The 27172-nt window shown below is 35.0% G+C and overlaps 1 protein-coding gene across 1 annotated transcript in view; it reads right to left on the minus strand.

Moving 5' to 3' along the window:
* Positions 1 to 313: 313 nt before the first annotated feature.
* UBR3 (ubiquitin protein ligase E3 component n-recognin 3) overlaps positions 314 to 27172 on the minus strand; it is a 225667-nt gene continuing 198808 nt past the window's right edge. Inside the window, exons 34-39 of the mRNA XM_060016607.1 lie at positions 23037 to 23144; positions 22787 to 22912; positions 9401 to 9580; positions 4310 to 4519; positions 3167 to 3306; positions 314 to 2870 (exon numbers count right to left, since the gene is read on the minus strand). Coding sequence (XP_059872590.1) covers positions 2753 to 2870; positions 3167 to 3306; positions 4310 to 4519; positions 9401 to 9580; positions 22787 to 22912; positions 23037 to 23144 — 882 coding nt within the window. The 3' untranslated portion in view covers positions 314 to 2752. The remainder of the gene's footprint in view (positions 2871 to 3166; positions 3307 to 4309; positions 4520 to 9400; positions 9581 to 22786; positions 22913 to 23036; positions 23145 to 27172) is intronic.

The raw sequence follows: 27172 nt of genomic DNA on the forward strand, positions 1-27172 counted from the left end.
CAGGATGGAGGGGTAGGGGCAAGGATTGTCGATTCAAACAAGATACAGATCAATCAAAATAAACATTATCATAAAAGCCTTCAGATTTCTTAAGTTTAGCTGGGGATTCTCAGAAAGCAGAAAGGACCACAGCAGTGTTCTTCAGATCTGCACATCCATTTCCTTCTCTAAAAACCCATTTCCTCTCCCTTCGCCCATTTCCTGATTCTAAAAGAACACTTAGCAAAGGCTTTGCATTAGTTATGAGACAAAGACAGAAGAATCAGGAACTAGCTCTGTAAATAAGTGGTTAAAGGAAAACCAAACCCTTTATATTAACTCCACCTTACAGCAACTATGATGTTACGCTTTGATCTTTTCATCTATGCTCACTTACACATATTATCGTCAACATCTTTGAAAAAAAAGAAAAACATGTAAGAATTAAACATTTTAAGGACCTTTCACAAACCAAATGACAGTAGGTTTTTATTAACATATCTTACAATGTTGATTATTCCTAGTTTCGTAATTTCTGCTTGCTTATAAAGATTGATTTAGCTTCTACAGTAATGTACTGTATTTAAATGATCATTCATACAAGGTATCACACCAGTACATTTTTTTGAATAATATACACACATCACTCTAACTTGGACCTGTTATTTTTAAAAGTGGGTTTATAAATGGGACTTATAAAAGTTATGGGGAAAAAATTAAAGTTCTAGTTTAGCAGCATGCATGTATGTAATTCAAGTACAATTTTCAACCAAGTGCTTTTTAAAATTTTACTGGTGACTAATTCACCAATATCAAAATAAACACTATCAAATACCCAAATTTTAATGTTAAGGCTAATATTTTCACTTCACATCCGTATGCACAACCATAAAACATTCCATTTTAAATATGTAGTAACCAAAGTCTGAGTACATTATACCATGTATATATAGCATCAGAGTTTCAAACTGTATAATTATTCAAGTTCATGAATCCTGTAACAGTATTTACTAGAGATGTAAATTAGCATTTTGTTCTTCAACCACACCTGAAGAACAAAAGTATCTGGTCTGGTATCCATCATGACGGATGCAAAAAATAAGACAGGCTGAACTTATGATACAGTATTTTAAAAAGTAGCAATGTGTTGGAAAGAACAGCTGTTTAATTCAACAGAATCATTCTAGTCTTTCAGAAAGTTAACTTAATATTTTGGAAATGTATATAAAAATAGCAAGCTACTTCCATATTGTATTTTTATTGTAGAGCTATAGGTAATTTTTTGACTTTTTGAACATATTTGAATATTTACTCTTCTGTTTGAATGCAAGGCCATCACTTAATGTCCACTTTTATATCCTGTAATATCATGTCATCATTCAATAATTTTTAGAACACAGATCTGACTTTATTTTTATAGTTTATCATTAGATGTTTTTTAGTTTATTTTTACATGTAAAAATGTAATTTTATATAACAAGCCATGGAAGTTCAAAGTACCAGGAATTGCTTGATAGCACTATATATTAAATAATCATCAAATTATTGAATCATTTGGAAGAAAAATTTTGGTAGCAATATATCACATGCTTTTCTGTCATCTTCCCTCTGTAAGTACAGAGTGGGTTTTAGCTCAATCATTTTCATTCTTACTAACTTAAAAACCCTACAAACATAAATTGCTTTTCACAGCAGCTTCTAACAAGAATGCAGATGTACAGCTCATTCATGAGGATCATCACCACTGAGCCCTTTTCCTTCCCTTTTAGGAAACCGAGCAGAAATAGCAGTGATTAACACTGCACAGATACAATACAGATGAACCTCTTGAGCTGATAAGGAAAGTTCCAGAACTATGCTTCATTTGTGGGGAAGTCAGAGCATTTTTCCAATCCAATCATTTAAACAAAAAAACTTGGTTGGTAATAAAAGGTGGGCATGCAGAGAATCAAAATCTGCCATGTATATGTTCTTAAAACTTCTGATTTTATAATAAAATCTGTTTGTTACTACCTCTAGTGATTCATCCAAATGAAATGGCAAATTTTGATTTTTAGGGACTCCCCCAACCACACATGTCCCCCAAAATGTACTGTATTATATTAACAGCAGCTATCTACTTATTTTACAACTATTTCAATTATTTACCTGGGGAGAATATTTATGAAATTCCTGAGAATGAATTAAGTTTCAGCAAAGCCTTAAACTTTTAACAGATTCCTCACAATAAGAAAAAAATGTAAAGTTCTACTATTAGACCAAATTTTACTATACAGTATTTCACATAAATCATGTTTTACATTTTTTTCTAATTACATACAGCAAAAATCTCAAATCAACACAAGAATGGCAGAGGGAAAGGATGCATTACGTTTAGCAGATGCAAATTAAAATACACAGATATAAAGAAGCAGTAAAACTTTAAATAAATCACACCCACTCTAAATATCAATGAATAGCAGATATGCATTGTTGGGAGAATCATTTTTAAATGATTTTGTCAACAAGTTGTGCTTCTTATTAATTGTGGACTTAAACAAAAAAAGGACCACTAAAGAATGGTTTAACTTCTTACTTGTTATGTTCTCCATATACTTTAAAAAAAATTATTATACCATTAATGTGATTACCAAGCACCTAATTTTGGAAAGGCTTTATAATGTATGTTTTCTTTCTTTCCCTCAGCAAAAGCGTTAATCCCCCAAATTAAGTTAAAGCTTATTGTTGATAAATTCTTAATGAAAATGATATAATGCAATGCTAAGGTGGTGAGTCACAGCCCATTGTAATGTGGACCCCATCTTTTATTGATGTGATCAAAAGTATGAGAAATCCACTGTTGTTCAAGAACTTTGTATCTTTCTTTACAAATGTAGAGAGGCTTGCCTCGCCTAGAATAAAAAGGGAAAAAAAAGTATTAAAAGTAATATAATACAATGAAGATTTCACACACATTTTTAAAAATAGATTCTTTATGGCAAAAATCTAACATAGTAATTTGGTTTATTTCATATTTCTTTAACATGATGATGGGGAAAATATCCCCCAAAATAGAAATAGTTCTAAATTAATGACTGCCAGAAATTAAAAAAATAATTATTATTATAATTACAAAGTCAGGAATGGTAAATTATTCTTACTGGCCAAACTTCAGTAAAACATGTGGATATATCCATGCACATCTAACCTAAGATCTCGGTCTTCCTCTCCATGAGCATCCAAATACACAGAACCCCAGAGACAGAAGCGGTGCCCTCGAATGATGATAATCACTGATGCATTGATCAAAAGGAAAATCCCTGTTCCAGCACCACAGTTCTGAGAATGCTAAAAAATTAAAAATATATGACTGAACTTCATAATCAAATGGACTTCATAAGAAAATCAAGAATGCCTTGTCTTCTAAATAACACAGAAATATTTAAATGTTTTAAAATCAGATTTCACCTAAGTTAAATTTATTAACTCATTCTTAATACTTTATTAACAATACATGAGGAGGAATTTGGATAAGGATTACCTCGGAAATCAATTAAGAGCTAACCTAAACCTAATTCAGAGGCTAGTGTCTACAACAGCATATATGACTGCTGTTTCACAGCACAACATCTGAACATATATACCATTAAAGGGCAGCGGGATTAGGGAGAGGAACTGAAGCTGCACTTAGGAAAAGTTTTACCCACTTAAATAAAACCCCAGGTGTTTTTTTGTTGTTGTCATTGTTTTTGTTTTTACCCTTCTACTGGATAGACCTAGAGTCTGTCATACGGAGTGAAGTAAGTCAGAAAGAAAAAGACAAATACCGTATGCTAACACATATATATGGAATTTAAGAAAAAAAAATGTCATGAAGAACCTAGGGGTAAGACAGGAATAAAGACGCAGACCTACTGGAGAACGGACTTGAGGATATGGGGAGGGGGAAGGGTGAGCTGTGACAGGGCGAGAGAGTCATGGACATGTACACACTAACAAACGTAAGGTAGATAGCTAGTGGGAAGCAGACGCATGGCACAGGGATATGGGCTCGGTGCTTTGTGACTGCCTGGAGGGGTGGGATAGGGAGGGTGGGAGGGAGGGAGACGCAAGAGGGAAGAGATATGGGAACATATGTATATGTATAACTGATTCACTTTGTTATCAAGCAGAAACTAACACACCATTGTAAAGCAATTATACCCCAATAAAGATGTTAAAAATAAATAAAACAACAACAACGAAAACAAGATCCTTATATGTATTGTGTATTTAATTCAAAGAGTAGTTAAATTTGAAGAGCTGGCTTGACCATATATACCACATTTCCATGTGATTTACTCTTGCTTACCAATACACATTCACAGTAACTTTGTTGCTTGCAGCAAAGTCCTTTCAGGCATACAAAAGTACCACAAACAAGGCAAACGGCAGGATCTTTAGGAACCTTGGTGCAGACACTACAGGTTTTTCTGTGGTAGTACTGGAAGATGGTGTTATAATTTTCAGGCAACTGTAGTAGGTGTGGCAATTTCCATCTTGACTCTTGGATAAGCAAGGCCTAAAACATTATTCAAAAATATTCATTAGTCCTATGTATTTAAGTCACTAACACAAAATATTTATTTTTTAAAAGGCCTTTTTTTTTTTAAAGAAAAGAAAATCTGTCTCCAAGAATGTGGCTTATTTTCTTTATTAACACTCTTCCCATTTCCATTTTACAAATGACTAAAATAGTACTTCAACAATTATGATTCTCTATTTTAATGTAATTTTCAATTAAAACATGATGTGAGTTTTTAGACTAAGCACCTAAAACTTTGAAATTTGTTATTACTTTAAAAGAAAAATATTAAATATAACTAAGCATGCATGGAAAATATACGTAGATGTACTTGTTTTTAAATATTCTTAATACATAATTTTAAACAGTTATACACATTTTTCAAAACCAAGTTTTTGACCTTTCTTAGATAAACAAACAATTCATTGGCTTTTTCTTTAGGGAAGATCATGGTTATAATTCATATTTCTATTTCAATACTTTATAATCTTTCATTCCTAGAAGATGAAAAATCTTACACCTCAAGCTGTTAAGATCTTTTGTATCCATAAGTGCTGGGGCTACAACTCTTTTCATAAATTTTCTCAGTAAGTGTGAAAAAAAAAAAAACAAATTAGTTAAATTTCCCTACAGGGTATTTTGTTCATTTTTTGCAGTTATATAAAAATACTGGAAATAGCATTAATTTTTTTTCTAGATGCTACTTCATTAACACTTAAATCAGATAAAATGTAGTATGAATCTATTATCTTAAGAAACAGTATGGAGGCTGGCAATTCACGTGGTGATCATCTCACATTACTTATAGCCATAATCCATCTAAATCAGTCTAATAACTAAGTATCCAGCTTGGTGTTTATCAATATGTTCATGGATAAAGCAGCCATGGAAGCAAGGATAAGGACAATATATGGGCTCACAATATGCTGTTTGCCAATACTCAGTGCCCAACTCCGGACTCCAAAGACTGCATATTCTGTAACGGGTTCATTATATATGGAACCCTTCCATCAGTGGAAGGAACAGCAATTTGTCCTCATTGAACTTGATACTTATCCAGATTAGGTTGTAAATTACCCAGTAGCACACACCACATGGTCTCTAATCAAAGAATTTTCTTCATAAAGAAAGATGTAACACAATAGGTGGATGTCTATGGAATTAACTGATCTTAACATATAGTCAATCAACTGAAAAAAATCACTGGTCTTTTAAATGCTGAACTACTTTGCTGATGAATTTTTAGATGGTACCAACTAGAGGGAAACACCTATTGAATGAGGTATATGCTCCTACAGAATGAGGTATACGACCTAAAAAAGCAACTAGTACATAAGGGTGATTGACTGTTCTCTTACAGATGGAGTGCACAGGTTTGGGAACCAGAGGGTGGCATCTCTCATAATTAGACCTAAAAATTCGGTCTTTAATTTCTGTTTCCCTGCTATTCTGGATTCTTCTGTGGTTTCAGTACTATTGTAAGGAGGCTGTGTGCGATCTGCCAACAAGGAACATAATAATAGTTCCACCGAATTAAAAACTAAATGTCATCTGACCACTCTAGCTTCCCTAATACCACTCGGAAAAGAAAGGGAATGGCTTACAGTATTGTCTGGAGGGAGTGACCTCATCAAATAAAATAGAAATGCCTCCTGTATCAGTATGTTTGAAACTCAGAGATACACCCCACCCCCACCCCTAGCGCGTTCAGGCTTGAAAGGTAAACATTTCACACAAAACTAGTACAGTCTTATATAAGCATGACAGGACAAATCACTGAGCTCAGACCTCTCAGAATAAAGTTTGGATCACATCTTTGTTCAAATAAATCCAACCAGTTGAGGTGCTGGTCAAAGAAGGTGAAAGAAGAAAGTCATATATTTGACTGTATATTAGCTACAGTTTTATGACTAATTTAAAATTTTCTTGCTTGTTGTGGCATATATTTTTGCAATATTTTTCATTCTCTTTTCCTTTCTCCTACTACTGAATTCAGGGTGAGTAGGTGCTAATTAAAAATTTCCAGGCCGTTGGGGTGTAAGAACAATAAATCACAGAAGGAATGGACATCTCCCAGAGCCTCTGGATTCAGGGAAGCTTGATGATATAACTACAGGATGTGACTTCAGGTTAGGTATTTGGGAAATGGTGGCTGCATCTGTGGTTGTAAAGGGAACAGTTACATCATTTTAAACAGGGGAAGAAATGAAACTCTGTGAATGAGAAGAAGGATGTCTATGTGCTGGGGAGGTAAGATGTGAAGGTAGCGGGCCACCAGTGTTCGTTTTTTCCAATTTGTCTGGCAACCTCATCTGCCTTCCTACATTGACAGCATTATGACTTATTTTGGAGAATAACCTCTTTTCCTGCTCCATACAGATCTGATGGGGTTGCCCCATCACAAGATCCTGCCCCATCACAGGGGTATACATATGATGCAAATTAGGCCAGTCAGATTCTCTCTCCCAGGAATCTGAATTTGGAGCATATATATAGGGAAGGAAAGTAGCTGAGATGGAGTCATCTAGCAGTAGCGCTTCAGAGAAAACAGACCAGAGGTTTGCAACCAAACTGTTTGCAATCAAAGAATCTTAGCTGTTACAAGAAAGGAGAAGCAGTAATTCAGACTATCTTTCAAGGGAAGCTGTTGCACTATTCAGCTCCAATCACTGTTTATATTTATCTAAGTCTCTCTGTTCAAATTTAAAGTTGCTGGTTAAAAAGAAATCTGGTTGACAAATGGACAGAGTTGAGGTTAGAGACAGAACAGAGTGAAGGGACAAGTGTAGGGATGCAGGTCAGATAGGGGTGAATTCAAATAACATAAAAATTCTGCATAAGCATAAATAAATAAATATCTACTGTTCTGACTCTAAAACAAATAGTTATCACTCAATTTTACAAAAAGATGAAATATATTTAAATGGTAAATTTTTATTTTCTATCAATATTCACAACAATAATCATTCATCTAAAAAGGTAGGCTTATTCTTATACTATCAAGTGATTTCGTTTTTATCTATTGCTTATCCCATGGCACATATGAAGACAAAATAATTTTAAGTATGCTCATCACTTTTTCTTCTGTCCTGGTTCTACAATAATACCCAACTCTTACTCCAAGACATTCCTCACAGGTTTTCAGACATCAAAATATAACTTCAGATTATAGCTATAATTGTGAATAAAGCAATTACTAGATAGGAAAATATTTTTATACATAGTACACAAGGTTCAATTAACTTCTTCAATTTTCCTTTCCTTTTAAAAAAAGTATAAAATGAGATAATATCTCTTTAAGGATTTCAATTGAAAATGAACAAAAGCAGAGACATTTATTATTTATGCTTACCTTGCCTTTGTTATTCACTTCAATGTTTTAAGAATTAAGTCTAGTGACACCCTCCATCTGAAATACTAATTTTTCTATTGTTCCTTTGACATTAAATTAAAATTCTCGTTTTTCCTGAAATCGGTTCCCCTTTCATCAGTTCTATTTCTCCCAATGACATTAATCCACCATTTAATTGTTTCACAAATATTTATTAGGTGACTAGTCTATATTAGGCACTTTCCAGGAACTAGGGATTCAAGAATAAACAAGAAACAATTTTTGCCTTGTGGAGTCCCCATTCAGACACATTAAACAAACAAAAGTGATAAACATGGCAACTATTAGAAACAGTGGCAAAAGTACTATCATACATAATAGAGGGAGATGGACTCTCAGATAAAGCTTTATAGAAGAGGTAACATTTATCTTAGCAAAGCCTTCACGGGTGATTAACAGGAAAACAGTAGGAAGATTGCTTTAAATAAAAGTAACAGCAATAAGCAATAGCACAGATGTTTTAAAAATGCATAGCATACTTAAGAAATATTCTTTCGTGGTTTAAGCAAGGTGGTGGCTGGGAAGTGGTATGAAATGAAGTTAGAAAGGCAAGCAAGATGGTGAATGCCATGTAAAGATTCCTGTCTTTCTCCATAGCCAATGGGACATCCATCATCAGTGGTTTTTAAGCAGGAGCAGGTTCCTATCGGAACTATGTATACTAGTTACTACTCTTCTGATGACTTGAGTTCAAGATTTTAAAGTCATGTACACTTGGTCACCAAGGACTATATATTTTTCTCAAATGTGTCTTGCATTGGTTACATTCTGTCTAATTTCTGCTGGCTAACAAAACAATAATCCAGATTTTCTTCACCACTAAATAATCTCTGGTTTCCCTTTCTCCATAACATCAATTTTACTTACTAAAAAAGCCACAAAAATTACCTCCCTAAAAACACTACTTTCATCATATTATTCCATTTCTCAAAAAACTGTAATTCTATATAGAAGAAAGTCTGAGCACCAAACCATGGCACTAAGAGCCACCCATCACTGCCTGCACTCCACCTTTCCAATTCCCTCATCCCCAACACAACACCTTTACCCATCGAGCTGGCAGCATAGAGTCAGCAAATTTTATAGTTAAAGACATGATGTTTTAGATGTGCAAGTCCAAATCTTTAATTTTTATGTGACAGTCCTCTTTCCAATAAGCTTACAAGTTCCTTGTCTGTCTTAAAATTCCTTTGTACCTTCCAAAATTCCTTTGTACCTTCCAAATAGTGCTATGACTATTTAAGGTAGTCAATAAAAACCCGATGACCTAAAACAAACTAAAAGTAACATACTATACCTTAGTTTTGTTAACTGAAACATTTCTGCTTTTACACTCATAAATAAATATAAGTAAACCATTTTTTCAAAATAATTAGTTTAATAAATACTGCCAAGACTAGATTACCTGAAATGTTAAATTCTTCATTATTCTCTTACCTATTAGCATGTCACTACTATAGCAAGTGAGTATTACTCTTTTTACATACCTTTCCTTGTTCAGCATGTCTTTCAGTAAATGAATTTATCTCAAAACACCACTGAGATATAATATCAAATGCTGGAACTGGCCAATCCAGACAGGAGGCACTGATGAATGGATGTTCTGTTTGGTAAAATGTTGGCAGAAGTCCCAGGCAGCTGGAAAGAACTGAAAACTCTTCTTCTTCCTTTTAGATATGAAATAGAAAATTCTCAAGACATTTCATCATGAACATTTCCCATTATAGATATTTAAAGTGTCATTCTCATCAATTACTTCTGGATAGTAAGAAAACGTTCTTAACTGAGTCAACTAAATAAAGTGAAGGGAGTAAGAGGAGCAAAGAAGAGAGAAAAGGTTCTGAGCTGTTATATCCTATATTCCCAGAATGTTTCTCTTTGAAATTTAACTTCCAAGTGCCATAGCATCTGCTTCATTTATACATTTATTTTAAAAATAGTGTTTTCACATATCTGATGAATATAGCCTATAGCACCTAGCTACTCTATGAAAGCAAATGTTAATTTGGGGCAAAGGGAAAGTGACTTTTGGTTAAAAAGACATAGACTGTCAGTGTGGATAAAGAAGAACAATAGCGAAAACATGGAATTCACGACAGACAGTGCTAAATCATTTGCCTAGACCCTGAATGGGTGTGAAACAAAGTCAGTTTTAAAAAGAAGGTGGAGTCTGTAAAAACTTGAGAGCTCTAACTGCCAGGTAATCTGAAGCTCTACTCAGTAATAACAGAACCAGTGGAATCAATGATCCAAGGACTCACATCTTGAAAGTTGATTTTTAAAGGAGTTTGTTAGTCTTGTAAACACCAAAATATACCCCCCACCCCACTTTATTTAACTGAAAATCCATTTAGGAGGCAAGTTAGTCTACTTTCCCCTGTCCACTGGATCAATTAATTCCTAACATCCTTCAAATTCCAGCTCCTCAGGGAAGCCTTTCCTGACCCCACTTAATGACACCTTAGACTACCTAGTTCCACGGAGATAAAATTAGTACCTCTATACTGTGTAAACACTTCAGTTCTTACATTTATACTTTCTACTTTAAAAATAAATTAGCCTGTCCTCTAAGACTGTGGGAGTAGTCCCTGGGAGTAGGGGCTCTGTCCTCCCGGTGCTTGGCACATAGCAGACATTCAACAAACATCTGTTTGCAAAACAACTAATTGTGTGGATTAAGTACAAAATTCTGAAATATGCTATAAAGAAGAAATAAAGGGGAACTCCCTGACGGTCCAGAGGTTAGGTCTCTGGCGCTTTCACTGCTGAGACCCAGGTTCAATCCCTGGTTGGGGTACTAAGATCCCACAAGCTGTGCAGCACAGCCAAAATAAAAAAAGAAATAAAGATGAAAAAGCAAAATGATATGCAGGCTGAAAAAGATGCTGATTTTTTAAATCACTAGAAATGAGGCCACAAATCCCCCATTTGTATAGATACATTAATAAGGCATGTTAAAAACTAACTTTACTGAGGTATAACTTACATACCATAAAATTCACCCACTTTAAGTCTGATGAATTTTGGAAAATGTATACTCATGCAACCACTGCTACAATAAAGTTTTAGAACAATTCCATCCCCTGAAAAAGTTCCTTGGTGCTCTTCTGCAATCAATTCCAGCCCCTGCTCCTGGCCCCAAACAACCACTTATCTGCTTTCTGCCAACTATAATCTGCCATTACAGTTTGGGGATTTTTAAAAATTCCATATAAATGGAATCATACAGTATGTAGTCTTTTGTACCTGGCCTCTTTCACTTAGCGCAGTATTTTTAGATTCATTCGTGTTATTGCGTGTATCAGCAGTCCATTCCTTTTTAATGCTGAGTAGTATTCCACTGAATGAATACACCACATTTTGTTCATGCATTTGCTTGTTGATGGAATTCTGGGTTGTTGCCAGTTTTTAACTACTACAAATTAGTCTGCTATGAACATTCATATAAAAGTCTTTATGTGGACATAAGTTTTCATTTATTTTGGTAGACACCTATTTATTTGGGGGTTGTACTGTAAGTATGCTTAACTTTTTAAAGAAGCTGTCAAACTTCTTCCAAATTTGACTATACCATTTTGCATTCCCACCAGCAAATGACTGAAGAGTGTCAGGTACTCCAGATCCTCACCAACACTTGTAACATTAATTTCTACTCTAAACAATGATGATGTTGAACAGCTTTTCATGTACTGTTGGTCATTCATATACATTCTGATGAGAAGTGTGCCCTATTCAAATTTTTTGCTCACTTTGTATCTTTTGCTTTTTTATTATTGAGTTCCTGATATATTCTGGATACAATAATTTCTCAATATATTTTTTGAGACATAATTTGTATACCATAAAATTCATCCTTTTAAAATGAACAATTTAGTGAGTTTTAGTATATTCACAAAATTGTGCAACCATCACCCACTATCTAATTCCAGAATATTTCCATCACCCTATTTTCTTAATTTCATTTACAAATTGCTCATTGCTAATGCACAGAAACACAACTGACTTTTTTTGTACATTTATCATGTATCCTACAACCTTGCTAAACTCGTTTATTAGCTCTAATAGCTTTTGAGAGATTCCTTACAATTTTCCACAAACAAGATCATCTAATTTGCAAACAGAGATTGTTTTCCCTCTTCCTTTCCAATCTGGATGCCTTTTATTTCTTTTTCTTGCCTAATTGCTCTTTCTAGAACCTTCAATATAGTGCTTAAAAGACAGGAAGAGGGCAGACATCCTTGCCTTATTTCTTATCTTTGTGGGCAAGCTTTCTATCTTTCACTTTTAAATATGATATTAGCTATGGGTTTCTCATAGGTGCCCTTTATCAGACTTTCCCTTCTATTCCTTTTTTTGGTGGTTTTTTTTTTTTTTTTTTTTTACCATGAAAGGGTGTTAGATTTTGTCAAATGGCTACTGAGATGATCATATGCTTTTAAAAAATGTATTCTATTAATATGGTGAATTAAGTTTATCGATCTTTTATTGTTGTTGAGCCAATGTGCATTCCTAGGATAAACCCATTTGGTCATGGTGTATTATCCTTTTTACTGGTAATATTTTATTAAGGCTTTTGCTTCTATGTTCATGAGAGATATGGGTTTCTAGTTTTCTTTTCTCATGATGCCTGGACTGGGTATTAGTAAAACTGGCCTCATAAAATGAGTATGCAGTGTCTCTTCTTCCTCTGTTTGCCAAGAGTTTATATAATATTGATAAAATTTCTTCCTTAAATTTTTCATAGAATTCATCATGATGTTATCTTTGTTGTTATAAAGTTGTTGATCTCATTTTTTGGCAGGATAATAATTGTAGAAGTTTAATAACTAAATCAATTTCCTTACTCAATATAGATCTATTCAAAATTTTCTATTTCTTCTTGAGTCAGTTTTAGTAATTTGTATCTTTCAAAGAATTTGTTCATTTTATAGATGTTATCAAATTTGTTTGCAAATGTTATTCATAATATTCTCTTATGGTTCTGTAGGAACGTTTCCTCCTTCATTCCTGATATTGGTAATTTGTATCTTCTCTCTCTCTCTCTTTTTTTTTTTTCCATAGCAATCTAGTGAGGAGTCTAGTTCCTGGTTAAAAACCTATGTGTGCTTCCCTGGTGGTGCAGTGGTTGAGAGTCCGCCTGCCGATGCAGGGGACACGGGTTCGTGCCCCGGTCCGGGAAGATCCCACACGCCGCGGAGCGGCTGGGCCCGTGAGCCATGGCCGCTGAGCCTGAGCGTCCGGAGCTTGTGCTCTGCAACGGGAGAGGCCACAACAGTGAGAGACCCGCGTACCACACACAAAAAAAGACAACAAAAAACCTATATGTGTTTTTTCAGGTCTAACCACAGATAATCACAAAGGTTTTACTTTGCAGGTCTCATGGTGAAAACTGTCCTCCCTCCACCAGACTTGGCACACAGTCAGTGCACTGCAGTCTCTGAAGGGATCTGCAATCATGGTCTCAGGCCCCCTGGCCAGTCATGCTCTTTCACACATTTACATTCCCAGGCCTGGCGCCTTTATTCCTAGGCCCCTCTATCTGAGGCCTTGGGCAGGGGTCACTTTGACACTTCTGCCAAGGCCAGCTTATTAAGGGAAAAAGCTGAAACCTTTAAGAAACTTTTCCCCACTCTGACTCAGTACCCAGGACTTTTCCACTCCTATCCCTACCCCTTCACCCTCCTCTCCACCTCAGAGTTCACAACACTGCAAAAAACTTCTGTTTGCGGCTCCCTTAACAGATTCCCACATCTGTGCTGATCCACCTGATCCTTAACCGGTACATCATTTCATTCTATGAACGTGATGGAACGGGGAATCAGCATTTTCTCTGATTTTAGCCTCTTGATTATACTATCACAGTAAGTGGTTAAAGGTTTAACTCTTTCATTTGTGGCTTCCTGCTTTAATCAGCCACTCCAGTACCTAGCAGCTCAGTTCTCTCTCTCCCAGCTCAGCTGAGCTCCTGACATTTAGGTGTATCCATTTTATTGATCTTTGCAAAGAACCAGATTTTGAACTAATTGATTTTCTCTACTGTTTCTCCATTACTATCCATTGACTTCTGCTCTGATTTTTGTAATTTCCTTTCTTTTACTTGTTTTGGGTTTAATTTACTCTTTATTCTAGTTTCATAAAGTAACAATTTAGATAAATGATTTTAGACCTGGGCTTCCCTGGTGGCGCAGTGGTTGAGAGTCCGCCTGCCGATGCAGGGGACACAGGTTCGTGCCCGGGTCCGGGAAGATCCCGCGTGCCGTGAAGCGGCTGGGCCCGTGAGCCATGGCCGCTGAGCCTGCGCGTCCGGAGCCTATGCTCCGCAACGGGAGAGGCCACAACAGTGAGAGGCCCACGTACCGCAAAAAAAAAAAAAAAATGATTTTAGACCTTTCCTCTGTTTAAATATAAGCATTTGAAGCTGTATGTACCTCTCCAAGAACTATTTTAGGGGCATTTCACAATTTTGCTATGCTGTGTTTTCATTTTCACTCAGTTTACGTGTTTTCTGATTTCTACGTGATTTCTGCTTTGATACATAAGCTATTTAGAAGTGTGCTGCTTAATTCTCACACATTTGGGGATTTATATATTTCTTTCCTTTACTGACTTCTAATTTAATTCTGTGTGGTAAGAAAATATGTTTTGTGATTTCAATTCTTTTAAATTTATTGCTACTTGCTTTATGGTTTGGCATATGGTACACTCTGGTGAATGGGCCATGTGCACTTGTAAAAAATATGCATTCTGATATTGTTTGGTGGAGTATTCTATAGATGTCAATTATATCAAGCTGACTGATAGTATGGTTCAGGTCTCATTTATCCCTGTTGATTTTCTATCTACTTGTTATTGATTACTAAGAAAAAACACTGAAGTTTCCAGGTATAATTGTGGATTGTCTATTTCTTCTTTCAATTCTGTCAATTTCTGCTTTATGTAATTTGGGGTTTTGTTGTTTTGTGCATATATATTTACAGCTGTTATATGTTCCTGCTCTATTGAGAGAGGGCATTTATGTTCTAAGGTAAGGCACAAAAACAACTTGAGACAATGGAAACTACTAATGGTAGGAAAATAGCAATACTTTTTCATCTTCTTTATGACAGAATATCCAACAATGGATAAAAATGAACAAAGATCTACATAAATGTATCTTTCCCCCTGGGATTCACAGACTACTTCAGGATTACTTGACCTCTCATGAAGCAGCTGTTGAATCCAAAAGTGGGTCACTAAAATGAAAGAAACCTGAGGAAAAATTTATAAAAGATGAAAAAAATGAAAGAAAAGTTTCTCATTCCTCCCTATCATTTGACTTGGACAAAACAGATGAGAGTGGCAGATTATTCTACACAAAGAAAAAATCATGAGATACTTTTTTAAAGATCAGATACTAAATGATTTTCCCAGTCATTTTCATTTCCTAATTATTTTCAAAAGCAGCATGTAACAAGTAGGTCATAGTAAAGAAAACTAAATGGCTCTGCATATGGAAAATGCTCAATCTTAGGAAAAATATAAATTGAAACAACCTTAAAAAAAAAAAATCTACATTGAGCTATTTTACCTAGACCAAAGATCTAGAGGCAAAGATTAAATAGTATGATAACACACTAAGTAGACACAAGTACAGGGAAATTTTCACACATCACTGGTGTTAACATAATTGGTACAACTTCAATGAAAGGCACTCTGGCAATAACCATCAAAACTACAAAAGTATGCAAATGCTGAAACAGCAAATCACTTCTAAGGATTTTTGTGTGTGTGTGCATAAATTTTTTTTTTTTTTGGAGTATAATTGCTTTACAAAGTTGTGGTAGTTTCTGCTGTACAACGATGTGAATCAGCGCTATATGTATACATACATCCCCTCCCTCTTGGACTTCTCTCCCATCGCCACCCCATCCCACCCCTCTAGGTCATCACAGAGCACTGAGCCGAGCTCCCCGTGCTATACAGCAGCTTCCCAATGTGGTACATATATACAATGGAATATTACTCAGCTACTTCTAAGAATTTATCCTACAAATACAATCAAAAACATGCAAAATAACTTGTGCATACTATCATTCATTGCAGTATCATTTGTAAATAGCAAAGGACTAGAAATAACCCAAATGTTTATTAATAGGGGACTAATTAAATACATCCTGGTATATCATACATGAAATATTCTGAAACTGTAAGACAAAATGAGGAAGGTCTTCATGTATTGAATATGAAATGATCTCCAAGATACACTCTTAAGGGAAAAAAAAATGCAAGCTGAAGAACAATGTATAAAAAGAGGACTAAAAGAAAAAAAAAATACACCCTCCCCACACACACATATTTCTTGTATATGCATAAAATGTCTCTGGAATAATACAGAGGAAACTGATAGCAACTGGGCAGCAATCAAGTGGATAGTGAAAGGGGTAAACAGAGATTTTTTTCCATAGAATATCTTCTTGTACCTTCTGAATTTTAAAATATGTGAATACATTACCTGTTCAAAAAATACTTTTTTTTCTATAAATTCTTGCAGTGGTATATTTACACTATTTAAAATCTAGAAGTATAAAAAGATACTGTTTTTAAAAAAGTCTCTCCACCATTCTTTTTTCCCTTCTATCCTAATCTCAAACTCACTAACCCAACTCCTCGGTAAGAACTGACCATAATTCTTAACGTATTTTTCCAGAGTATCATACATACACACACACAAGCAAATATGAGTACCATTATTTTTCCTCTATTTTCATTTAATATAAGCACATCTTGCCTTGGGATACTTAATATATTTTTGAGATTTTTCCACATTAGCACATAGAAAACTTTCTATTCTTTTTTCTTCTGCAGAGTATGCCATTGTATGAATAAACCACAATTTATTTAACCAGTTTCTCACTGATGGACACTTGAGATGTTTTCAATTTTGTCTGCTATTCTTGTATGTCTATTCGACTATCAACAAATCAATCACTATATTATTATACTTTAAGAAATGTCTATAGAGTATTCATATTGAGATCAAAGAGAGTATAATATGCAATAAGATAGTGGCTTTTACAGACTTAAAACTAGAAGAAAATAACATGTTCGCCTCAAAAACTGATTTGTGTACTAAGCAGCAGCATAGCTCAGATGTTAATAGTACAGATTTGGCATCTGGACTAAATGTGCTTGAATTCTGGCAGCTTTACTTACTAGCTGTGAATCTTGAGCAAGTCATTCATCTTTCTGTGCCTGTTTTCTTGTCTGTAAAGTGAAGATTATAACAGCTACCTCACAGTTTTGTGAAGCTTAAATGAATTTAAATGCAAAGCACTTAAAACAATGCTTAGCATGTAGTCAGTGTACAATAAATGCTAGCTATCATTGTTACTCGAAGAGAAACTACTTTTGACAGATAGAAGAAAGACAAAAGAATTAAAGGAGATATATTAGAGCAGTGGTTTTTCAACTTTGGAGGGTGGGTGGATAATCCACCTATAATAAACTGATAACTATTTTCTTCCAAGAAAAATACACATACACAAACAGTTTACAAACAATGCTATGGAATTCAAAAACTATCTCCAGTCCCTCTGTTAATAATTCCAGAATTAGAGTATAAATAAGAGAAGATGCAATTAAGTTGCAGCAAAGATAAAGAGAACCACATGAGTTACTAAAATCAGCCCCAATATGGTACTAGAAATAGTGTTAGACTAAGATATTTAACTAAATAAGGAAAGTCTAATAGATTTGTGTGGAGAGCAGGCTTCTGTGTCAGAACATGTACCAGGTACCATTCTTGATGGTACAAACAAAATGTTTGTTTAAAAAGTGTATTATTGGGCTTCCCTGGTGGCGCAGTGGTTGAGAATCTGCCTGCTAATGCAGGGGACACGGGTTTGAGCCCTGGTCTGGGAGGATCCCACATGCCGCGGAGCAACTAGGCCCGTGAGCCACAACTACTGAGCCTGTGCATCTGGAGCCTGTGCTCCGCAACAAGAGAGGCCGCGATAGTGAGAAGCCCGCGCACCACGATGAGGAGTGGCCCCCACTTGCCACAACTAGAGAAAGCCCTCACACAGAAACGAAGACCCAACACAGCAAAAATAAATAAATTAATTAATAAACTCCTACCCCCAACATCAAAAAAAAAAAAAAGTGTATTATTAAACTCAAGAGCGTCCTGGCTATTAGAAATAATCACTGAATTCATTAGCAAGGTGGCTAAATATAGATTAACGTTCAAAAATTCCAACTGGATTTCTCCATTTTAGCAACATATTGGAAAATATAATTTTAAATGATTCCATTTACAATAAAACAAACAGACATACACAGGAAACTTTAAAAGCATTCTCTTTGGGGTAGGGCACAAAAAAGGATACTGCCTATTACTTTCACTGCTCAAAATAGTACTGGACATGCATTAAGACAACAATAGAGAAATAAAGATTTGAAAGGAAGGGATGATACTGTCATTATTTTCAGATGATATGATACACAGAATACCTAAAAGAATCAAGAGGCAAACTACTAGAATTAATAGAGTTCAGCAAGTGCCCAGTCACAAGAACATACAAAAATCAATAGTATTATTTTATACCAGCAAGGAGTAATCAGAGAATGTTACAGAAAACAAGATATCATTTAAATAGAAACTAAAACCATAAAGCCTCTAGATTAGCTTTATAAAAAATACCAGACTTTAAGATGACAATTTTAAAATTCTATGAAAATATTAAAAGAAGACCTGAATAAATGGACATAAAAACTATGTTCAATGCCTTAAAACGATAATTCAAAGCGGTTCTCATCTAACAGATGTAGGAGTTTGGAAAGATAGTTACGAATTGATATAACATTTATATATAAGAATAAAGGTGCATATATAGCTAACCAGCAAAAAATTTTAGAAAAAAGCATTTGGCAAAAAGATATTAGAAGGAAAAAAAAAAGTGAAACTCACCCTGCCAGATATAATGTCTATAATAAAACCATTGTTAAGAGTGTGCTACTAGTATAGGAACAAATAGGTCAGTAGTATACAACAAAGAACCCAGAAATATAGAAACATGTTAGCATAAGAAATTAGTATGAAAAAGCCAGGTTATTTTATAAATAGATTATCTTGTAAATAGTCTTAGGAAAACTGCCTCATCATATGGAGAAAAAATTAGATCTTTACTTCATACCTTACTACAAAATAAACTTCAGATTAAATGAAAAATATAAATGTAAAGACAAAACTATAAAAATAAGAGAAGAAAATATAAAATAACTTTATAATCTCAGACTGGAGAAGGATTTTAAAAATAAGATTCCAAAAGCACAAGTCATAAATAAAAAAGTGATAGCTCTGACGACATTAAAATTAAATATTTCTGTTCCACAAAGGGCAATACAAAGTCTGTTAAAAGATATCATCTGCAGGGCTTCCCTGGTGGCGCAGTGGTTGAGAGTCCGCCTGCCAATGCAGGGGACACGGGTTCATGCCCTGGTCCGGGAAGATCCCACATGCCGCGGAGCGGCTGGGCCCGTGAGCCATGGCCACTGAGCCTGTGCATCCGGAGCCTGTGCTCCACAATGGGAGAGGCCACAGCAGTGAAAGGCCTGCATACCGCAAAAAAAAAAAAAAAAAAAAAAAAAAAAGATATCTGCAAATCTGACAAAGCAATAGCAAGATAGTGACAGAAACCCCAATTTTTTTAAATGCTCAAAGAATAGGAATAGGAAATATACAGAGGAAAATTTAAATGTCTAAAAAGTACATGGACTGATGATCAATTGCATTTGTATTAGAGAAATGCAAAGTAAATTAACCATAAGCATATACTTTACCCCCATGTGACTGGCAAATATTAGAACACTGGATAATAAAAGTGCTAGCAAGTATAGGGTAGAAAACAAGAACCCTCACATAATGCAAATGGGAGTGTGAACCTTGAGCAGCCATGTTAGAAGGCAAGGAGGCAGAATGTATCCCATACATACATAGGCAATCCCATAGCTAGCTAGGTATAGAATCCAGAGAAAGTTTAAAAGTATACAAAACATTAGGCTCATTGCAGCAGTTTATTTTTTTTCATGGTAGCAAAGATTTGAAGGCAGCCTGGATGTTCACCAATGAGGAGTAAGTAAAATGTGGAATACACATATATTGGAATACCACTATGAAGAAATAAGAAAGAATTATCTCCAGCTACATGATTAGGTTTAAATGATATAATATTTAGCACGAAGAAAGTAAGAAAGATACAAGATTTATAGCACAATACCAGTTATACAAGTTAAACAAACACAAAATAACACTATATGCAGTTTATATTGACATACACATTACATCTGAGAAGTAAGGGATAAGATATCATGTGGGGAACAAAGGGAAAATATTATTAGAGGCACTATACTTAGTACGCCAAAGCTGAGGAGTGTGATCAACTCAATTCCGTGCATATGCACCTCCATCTTTCCTCTCAAAATTGAAAAGATAATTTCAGTTAAAGAAGTGAACAAGGGGAACAATATAAATACTATCAGATGAATGTGGTAAATTCTACCTCTAACTGACTTACTAGCTTAGATGTGTCTTCATCCTTCAGTTTCCTCACTGTAAAGTGAAAACCTAGTTTATAAGCTAGTTAAGAAACAGCCAGCCATTATAAACTGCTTTGTAAATATCTTTGAACAAATAAATGTTTAGTCCTTTCTCCCCCAAATGAAACAAAGGGCTATGAATGAATGATTCCTGAGTTAACTTCAAGAAATAAAGAAGAAAACATTAAGGGAAAATTGCTGAGTGAGTAGATTTGCAATTAGAATCAAAGGGAGCAAAAGAATAAATTTTAATAAAAATTTTTTGGATAAAAGTATGAGATATGAATGGGTGAAACAAAATACTCCAAATGAAAGAAAGTGACATAAAGAAAAACATGTCAAATCCACAAAAGTTAAAAGTAGGCATAATATTATACCCATCTATAGCATACTATCATGATTAATAGAAACAAAAAAGCCAAAGTGAATAAAGTAGAAGAGCAAGCAAATATCTAACTGTATATTTATTTCTATATTATATATTCATGTATTTCTATAATTATATACATTTTTATGTATTACATATATACTTAAAAGCAAAAAAAGATTACACAGATGACAGAACTCTAAACAGATATATTCACTTCAGGTGAATATATCTACTTAACTCAAATAATCCAACCAACCCCTCAAATTGAATATATGCAAAATACTTTCATCTCGGCCCACACAAAACTGCTCCATATTCCTCCTCCATCAACTGTACCACAACGGTTCAAATCTCCCAGGCTCAAAAACCAAGTACAGTATGCTTCCTTCTTCTCCCTTGACTCCTACATGTTCAACTAGCTATCAAATCCTTACTATTTCATCTCCGAAGTCTTTAATTGCTTCCTATCCTCTTCTATTTCTAATATTTCCTTTCCCAACTGGCTTTCCTGTTCCTAGTCCCTCCAGTCCTCACAGCTCACAAAATGTCTTATATTGGAATGAGGTTTCATGCTGAAATAAAATTTGAATCATGTCACATTTTTGTCCAAAAACCTTTCAGTGGTCCAAATTCCTTTCATGTGAAATTCAAGATCCACCACAATTTCCCCTTAACCTGTCTTTCTGACACTATGTCACACCATTCCTTTTCATGCCTCCTAATAGATAAATTTCTTCCTTGGTCTAAGTATATTCCCAGTGCTCTACTATAGGCATCGCTGTACACCCAAGCCTTGGACTAATTTTCAGTGCTCAATACAAGAGCTTCTGCTTCCAGGTACTTCTCAGTTTATGGGAGAAAAATACCCTCCAATAAAAACAAATGACAAAATAAACCAAGAATACAAGAACACAAAGGTAACAAGAACACAAAGAACCACAGCCTTTGGTTTTTAAATGTGAAGAAAGCAAAGCTGATGAAGGAAGTAGTAAATTTTGTTTGATTAACCTTCTTTATGCTTCACATGCCAGAAGGAAACATGCTTTTAAGTTCAAATTTAAAAATAAATATGAAAGAAACTATCTAATGGATGAATATTTTTAATTTGTTCAATATCTTAGAATTCTAAATAGAATGTTTTGGGGACAAATGTGCAGAGTTTATCTTGAATCACTTGATAAAAACCAAGCAATCCAAACTATTTAATGCAATGGTCAATTATTTAAGAGAGAAGGAACCATCAACAGCTTAATTCTGATATACCGCATGCAGGCTTCAAAGACCATAAATATAAGTGACTTAACTCTCACATCAAATTCCCTGGAAATGAATGGCAGATAATGTCAGGGACATAATCCTATAAACACAATTTGGTTTACTTACCTTCTGGTTTCCAACTCTGTCACTTTCTTGCCTACTCACACTGACCCACAGTTTTACAAAATAGATTAAACCAGTGATAATTCATTCATCCAAGTTTTAATTGGCTACAAATTGAATATTTTGCAATTCTAAAATTACATAAATGCCATCAGATATTCAAACAACCAGTTTGCTGGCCAACATAACATGACACCCTTTAAAAAGGATATTAAATGCCAATGACGATTAGTGATAAATATATTAATATGAATACTATCTTCTGTTCAAGTACTGGGTGTTTATTACCACAGATCTAATCCGAAACTCCTCTAATGTCAAATATTAGTAATATTACCATAAAAATGGGTAGATGTCAACAAACACAAAAGTAACAATAATAGTAAATATTCTAAATATTAATTCCTTTGAGTTAGACTAACATATACTTGTATGACAGTTCTGGATATATAATAGATATAAGTATTATATGTCAGTATATTTTTAAAAATTAGATAATTGTTTAAAAAAAAAAAAAAGGCTCCCTACTCTCTACCACAAATTATACCTGGCAGCTAGGTAAATCTTCCCCAAAAAGGTGGTGCTGAAGAAGGCTGGTGATTCTGAGGAAATGTAAGCAGAAGTCCTGTAAGTATTTTTCCGTGGATTCAGGAGACCAAGCAATAGGGCTAATCTAAAGTTAAAAAAGAAAATCAGGACAATTCGTTCTATAATAGACATAACAAACAGTAATATTCATAATGGCAAGAAAATCTAAATTTTTAAATAACCACTACATCTGGTCATAGAGAACATACCGTTGCACACTCCTGCGTTCCTTCTTCATGGTATAACTTTCCTTTAGATAGTTCCCTTATCACAAAGCTCAATAAGACTTCATAAGACTTCTCTGCATCACATGTATTCTGGAAAAAATTAAAAATTAATTCCATTAGTCACTGAAAATTACAAAACCATTTACATCAGAAAGAATACCTTTTAATGAGTAGAGTATAATCATGATTTCATTACTTTTCAAGCATGTAAACTTCACTTTCTCAAAATCTGTGTACAACAGTACACCTCTGGATTCACAATGAATTTGGATAGGTGATGAAAGCTATTCCAATACTTTTTTAAAAGACAGCATATAAGTTACATAATATATGTGTAAATGAACATATCTATATCATATCTTTTGTCCCAGTAATTCTCACTCCTGGAAATTCTTCCTAAGGAAATAATCTAAAGAGAAAAGAAGAACTTTATGCCCATGACATTCACTGAAGCATTATAATAGTGAAAAATTAGAAATGACCAACAGAAGTGAAGCAATTATTGCACTTGTCTGGTTAAGAATCCACCTGCCAATGCAGTGGACATGGGCTTAAGCCCTGGTCTGGGAAGATCCCACATGCTGTGGAGCAACTAAGCCCATGCACCACAACTACTGAGTCTGTGCTCTAGAGCCCACAAGCCACAACTACTGAAGCCCACGAGCCTAGAGGCCGTGCTCCGCAACAAGAGGAGCCACTGTGATGAGAAGCCCGCTCACCGCAACAAAGAGTAGGCCCCGCTCACCGCAACTAGAGAGAGCCCACGCACAGCAATGAAGACCCAACGCAGCCAAAAATAAATACATAAATAGATTTATTTTTTTTAAAAAGGTGAAGCAGTTACCTAAATTATGCAATACCAGAATATTTTATAGGCAGTAAATATGACAAATTTGAGCTAAAGAAAAAAGTGTTTATAGGGTGGTGTGCAAAAAACTAATAGAAGTATATATATGCTCGTTACAGTGATAAAATCATACATGCATGAACATAACATGGACCCCAAATTTTTTTCTTTTATAGTTTTACTCAAATTCCTTGAATAGAATTTGTTAAAACACCTTAATGTAAAAATAAATAGGACCAGGCTTCCCTGGTGGCTCAGTGGTTGAGAGTCCGCCTGCCAATGCAGGGGACATGGGTTCGTGCCCTGGTCCGGGAAGATCCCACATGCCGCGGAGTGGCTAGGCCCGTGAGCCATGGCCACTGAGCCTGCGCGTCTGGAGCCTGTGCTCCGCAACGGGAGAGGCCACAACAGTGAGAGGCCCGCGTACCGCAAAAAATAAAAATAAAAAAATAAATAGGACCATATGTTTATTACAGAAAACATTAAATAACAATCTACAAATTAATTAAGCTTAATGACTATACTTTTTATAAGAAAGGAAAAAAATGGCTATTTATAAATTTATTTCAATAAGGCTTTTGCACATAAAGAAATATACTTTTTATATTCACTGAGATATTAAAAGTTGTTGCAAATTACAGGAAAGTATAATCTTAAAGTAATAAGTTTGTTGTGATGTTTATTCATTAACTATATTTTTAATTTTTAAATTTTTTATATTATCTTTTATTATTTATTTATTCATTCGTTTGTTTATTTATTTATGGCTGCGCTGGGTCTTCGTTGCTGCGTGAGCGCTTTCTCTAGTTGCAGCAAGTGGGGGCTACTCTTCGTTGAGGTGTGCGGGCTTCTCATCACGGTGGCTTCTCTTGTTGCGGAGCATGGGCTCTAGGTGCGCGGGCTTCAGTAGTTGTGGCTCGCGAGCTCAGTAGTTGTGGCTCGCGGGCTCTAGGGCACAGGCTCAGTAGTTGTGGCGCACGGGCTTAGTTGCTCCGCGGCATGTGGGATCTCCCCAGACCAGGGCTCAAACCCGTTTCCCCTGCACTGGCAGGAGGATTCTTAACCACTGCACCACCAGGGAAGTCCCTAACTATATTTTTTAAATAGTAAAATATAAGAACTGAGTAAACACTATGGGATATAAGTTTATCCTGAATTTTTAAGGCCCTAATAGTCAGGACCACAGAATTTGTTGTTTGATGATACTGTCTTTCTTTCTCACATGTTATTGTGCTCTCTTCAACTAGACTGTAAATTCCAAAATGTCAGGAACTATGCTTTATATCTTCTATGTCTCCCTTTGCATAACAAAACTCTGAGCAATAATACCTGGTGGTTAATTGATGGAATTTATTTTGGTAATGGAGTTTTTGACCTTGGAACTTGCCCGGATGTCTCTCTTTTAATAATCAATTCTTTGCATTATTTTTAAATTACTCCTCTGCTTTCTGCCATATCATGCAGCCATGTAGTGTTATCATGTCCTGAATAAACTATAAAAGGTCCCTGACTCAGCAACTGCTATCCTTGTATCATGTGACCCACCCCACCCCTGCCTAATTAATCAACAGGATGATCGCTTGCCAAATATGATGACCTGCAGGTTACATATAATTTACAAGAATCAATATCCCACTGAATATCAAAACAGCAACATGTTATGTTTTTAGAATTGATTTAATCAGAGTAGTTCTTGAATAGCCAATTCAAAAGAAAATATTACCACAATTTTGCTGCTTATTAATCAATGTGACATAAAGTTGTGAAAATATACAAGACAGCCTAAAAGCCTAATTCAATATACTCTTTTGAGTAAAAGATTTATAGAGCATAACAACAGAAAAGTATTTCAAGTATAATACTTTCCAAATTATGGGGAAAATATCCTCCAATAAGAAACAAATGATACTCAGATCACCCAAGCAAGTTATTGAGCAATAATTATTTTTTAAATTATTATTATCAGATACATTTTAAGTATTTTTTTTTACTTAAAGGAGGTACTATATCAGATCAGAAAGTCAAATATAATGTCGTAGTCACTGTTTTGTATTGAGAACTCTTCCCATTAGAAGAGTATTAGATAAGAAAATAATTTTATTTCATACATAAGAAGTCTTAGAAAACCATATTTTATATAAGCAATATTTAAATACAGCAAAGAGTAGGCTCCTTGGTAAAGCTAAGAAGATAAGCTTTAAGAAGTAAAGCTTTTCTTTTTTTTTTAAATAAATAAAGCTTAAGAAGAGGATTTCTGGATGAAATTTCATGGATGAAAGACCCAGGATCATGAGCAGAAGAATCCTGTGGGAGAAGTGGCAGAAGTATGTGAGTTAAATAAAGAAAAGAATTAAGAGTTGAGAGATGCAACAGATGCTGTTTTGGGTAGATGCTTTGTCTAAACTATAGTGCTTCTAGGGACTTCTCTGGTAGCACAGTGGTTAAGAATCCACCTGCTGATGTAGGGGACATGGGTTCGAGCCCTGGTCCGGGAAGATCCCACATGCCACGGAGCAGCTAAGCCCATGTGCCACAACTACTGAGCCTACGCTCTAGAGCCCGCAAGCCACAGCTACTGAGCCCGTGTGCCACAACTACTGAAGCCCGCGCACCTAGAGCCTGTGCTCCGCAGCAAGAGAAGCCACCACAGTGAGAAGCCCGTGCACTGCAATGAAGAGCAGTCCCCACTCACCGCAACTAGAGAAAGCCTGCGTGCAGCAATGAAGACCCAACAGAGCCAAAAATAAATAAATAAATTTATTTAAAAAAAGAAAAAATTATAGTGCTTCTTAAACTTTTTGGGGTGACAGGCCCTTTGAGTATATGCTGGATCCTATGGTCCTACTCCCCAAAACAAAACAAAGGGAAAGGACCCCAGATTAAGAAATCCTGGTATAAAAACTCTTAACAGAAATTCCACTCACCAAAAGATCACAATTTATACTAACTATAATGATGATTTTTCCAAACAACTAAACCTCATTATCAAATTAACTCTAAAATCCCTTTGAAAATAACACAGTACCTATGTATTTTATTTTACCAGATTAGATCTGTTTTCATTGGAATTATCATACCTGAGGATAAGGAATTATAAGGATGAAATAAATGAGACTCAATGAAGAAAGAAAACAAGGAAGGGAGTGAGAGGAGGGAAGAACTAAAAGAAGGAAGAAATAAAGGAAGAAGGAAATTTTTTAAAGGAGGAATGAATGATACAGAATAATTACAGAAATCACAGTGATATTTCATTATTCATAAATATTATTAT

This window comes from Delphinus delphis, chromosome 7 (genome assembly GCF_949987515.2).
Source record: "Delphinus delphis chromosome 7, mDelDel1.2, whole genome shotgun sequence".
In the NCBI taxonomy this organism is placed as follows: domain Eukaryota; kingdom Metazoa; phylum Chordata; class Mammalia; order Artiodactyla; family Delphinidae; genus Delphinus; species Delphinus delphis.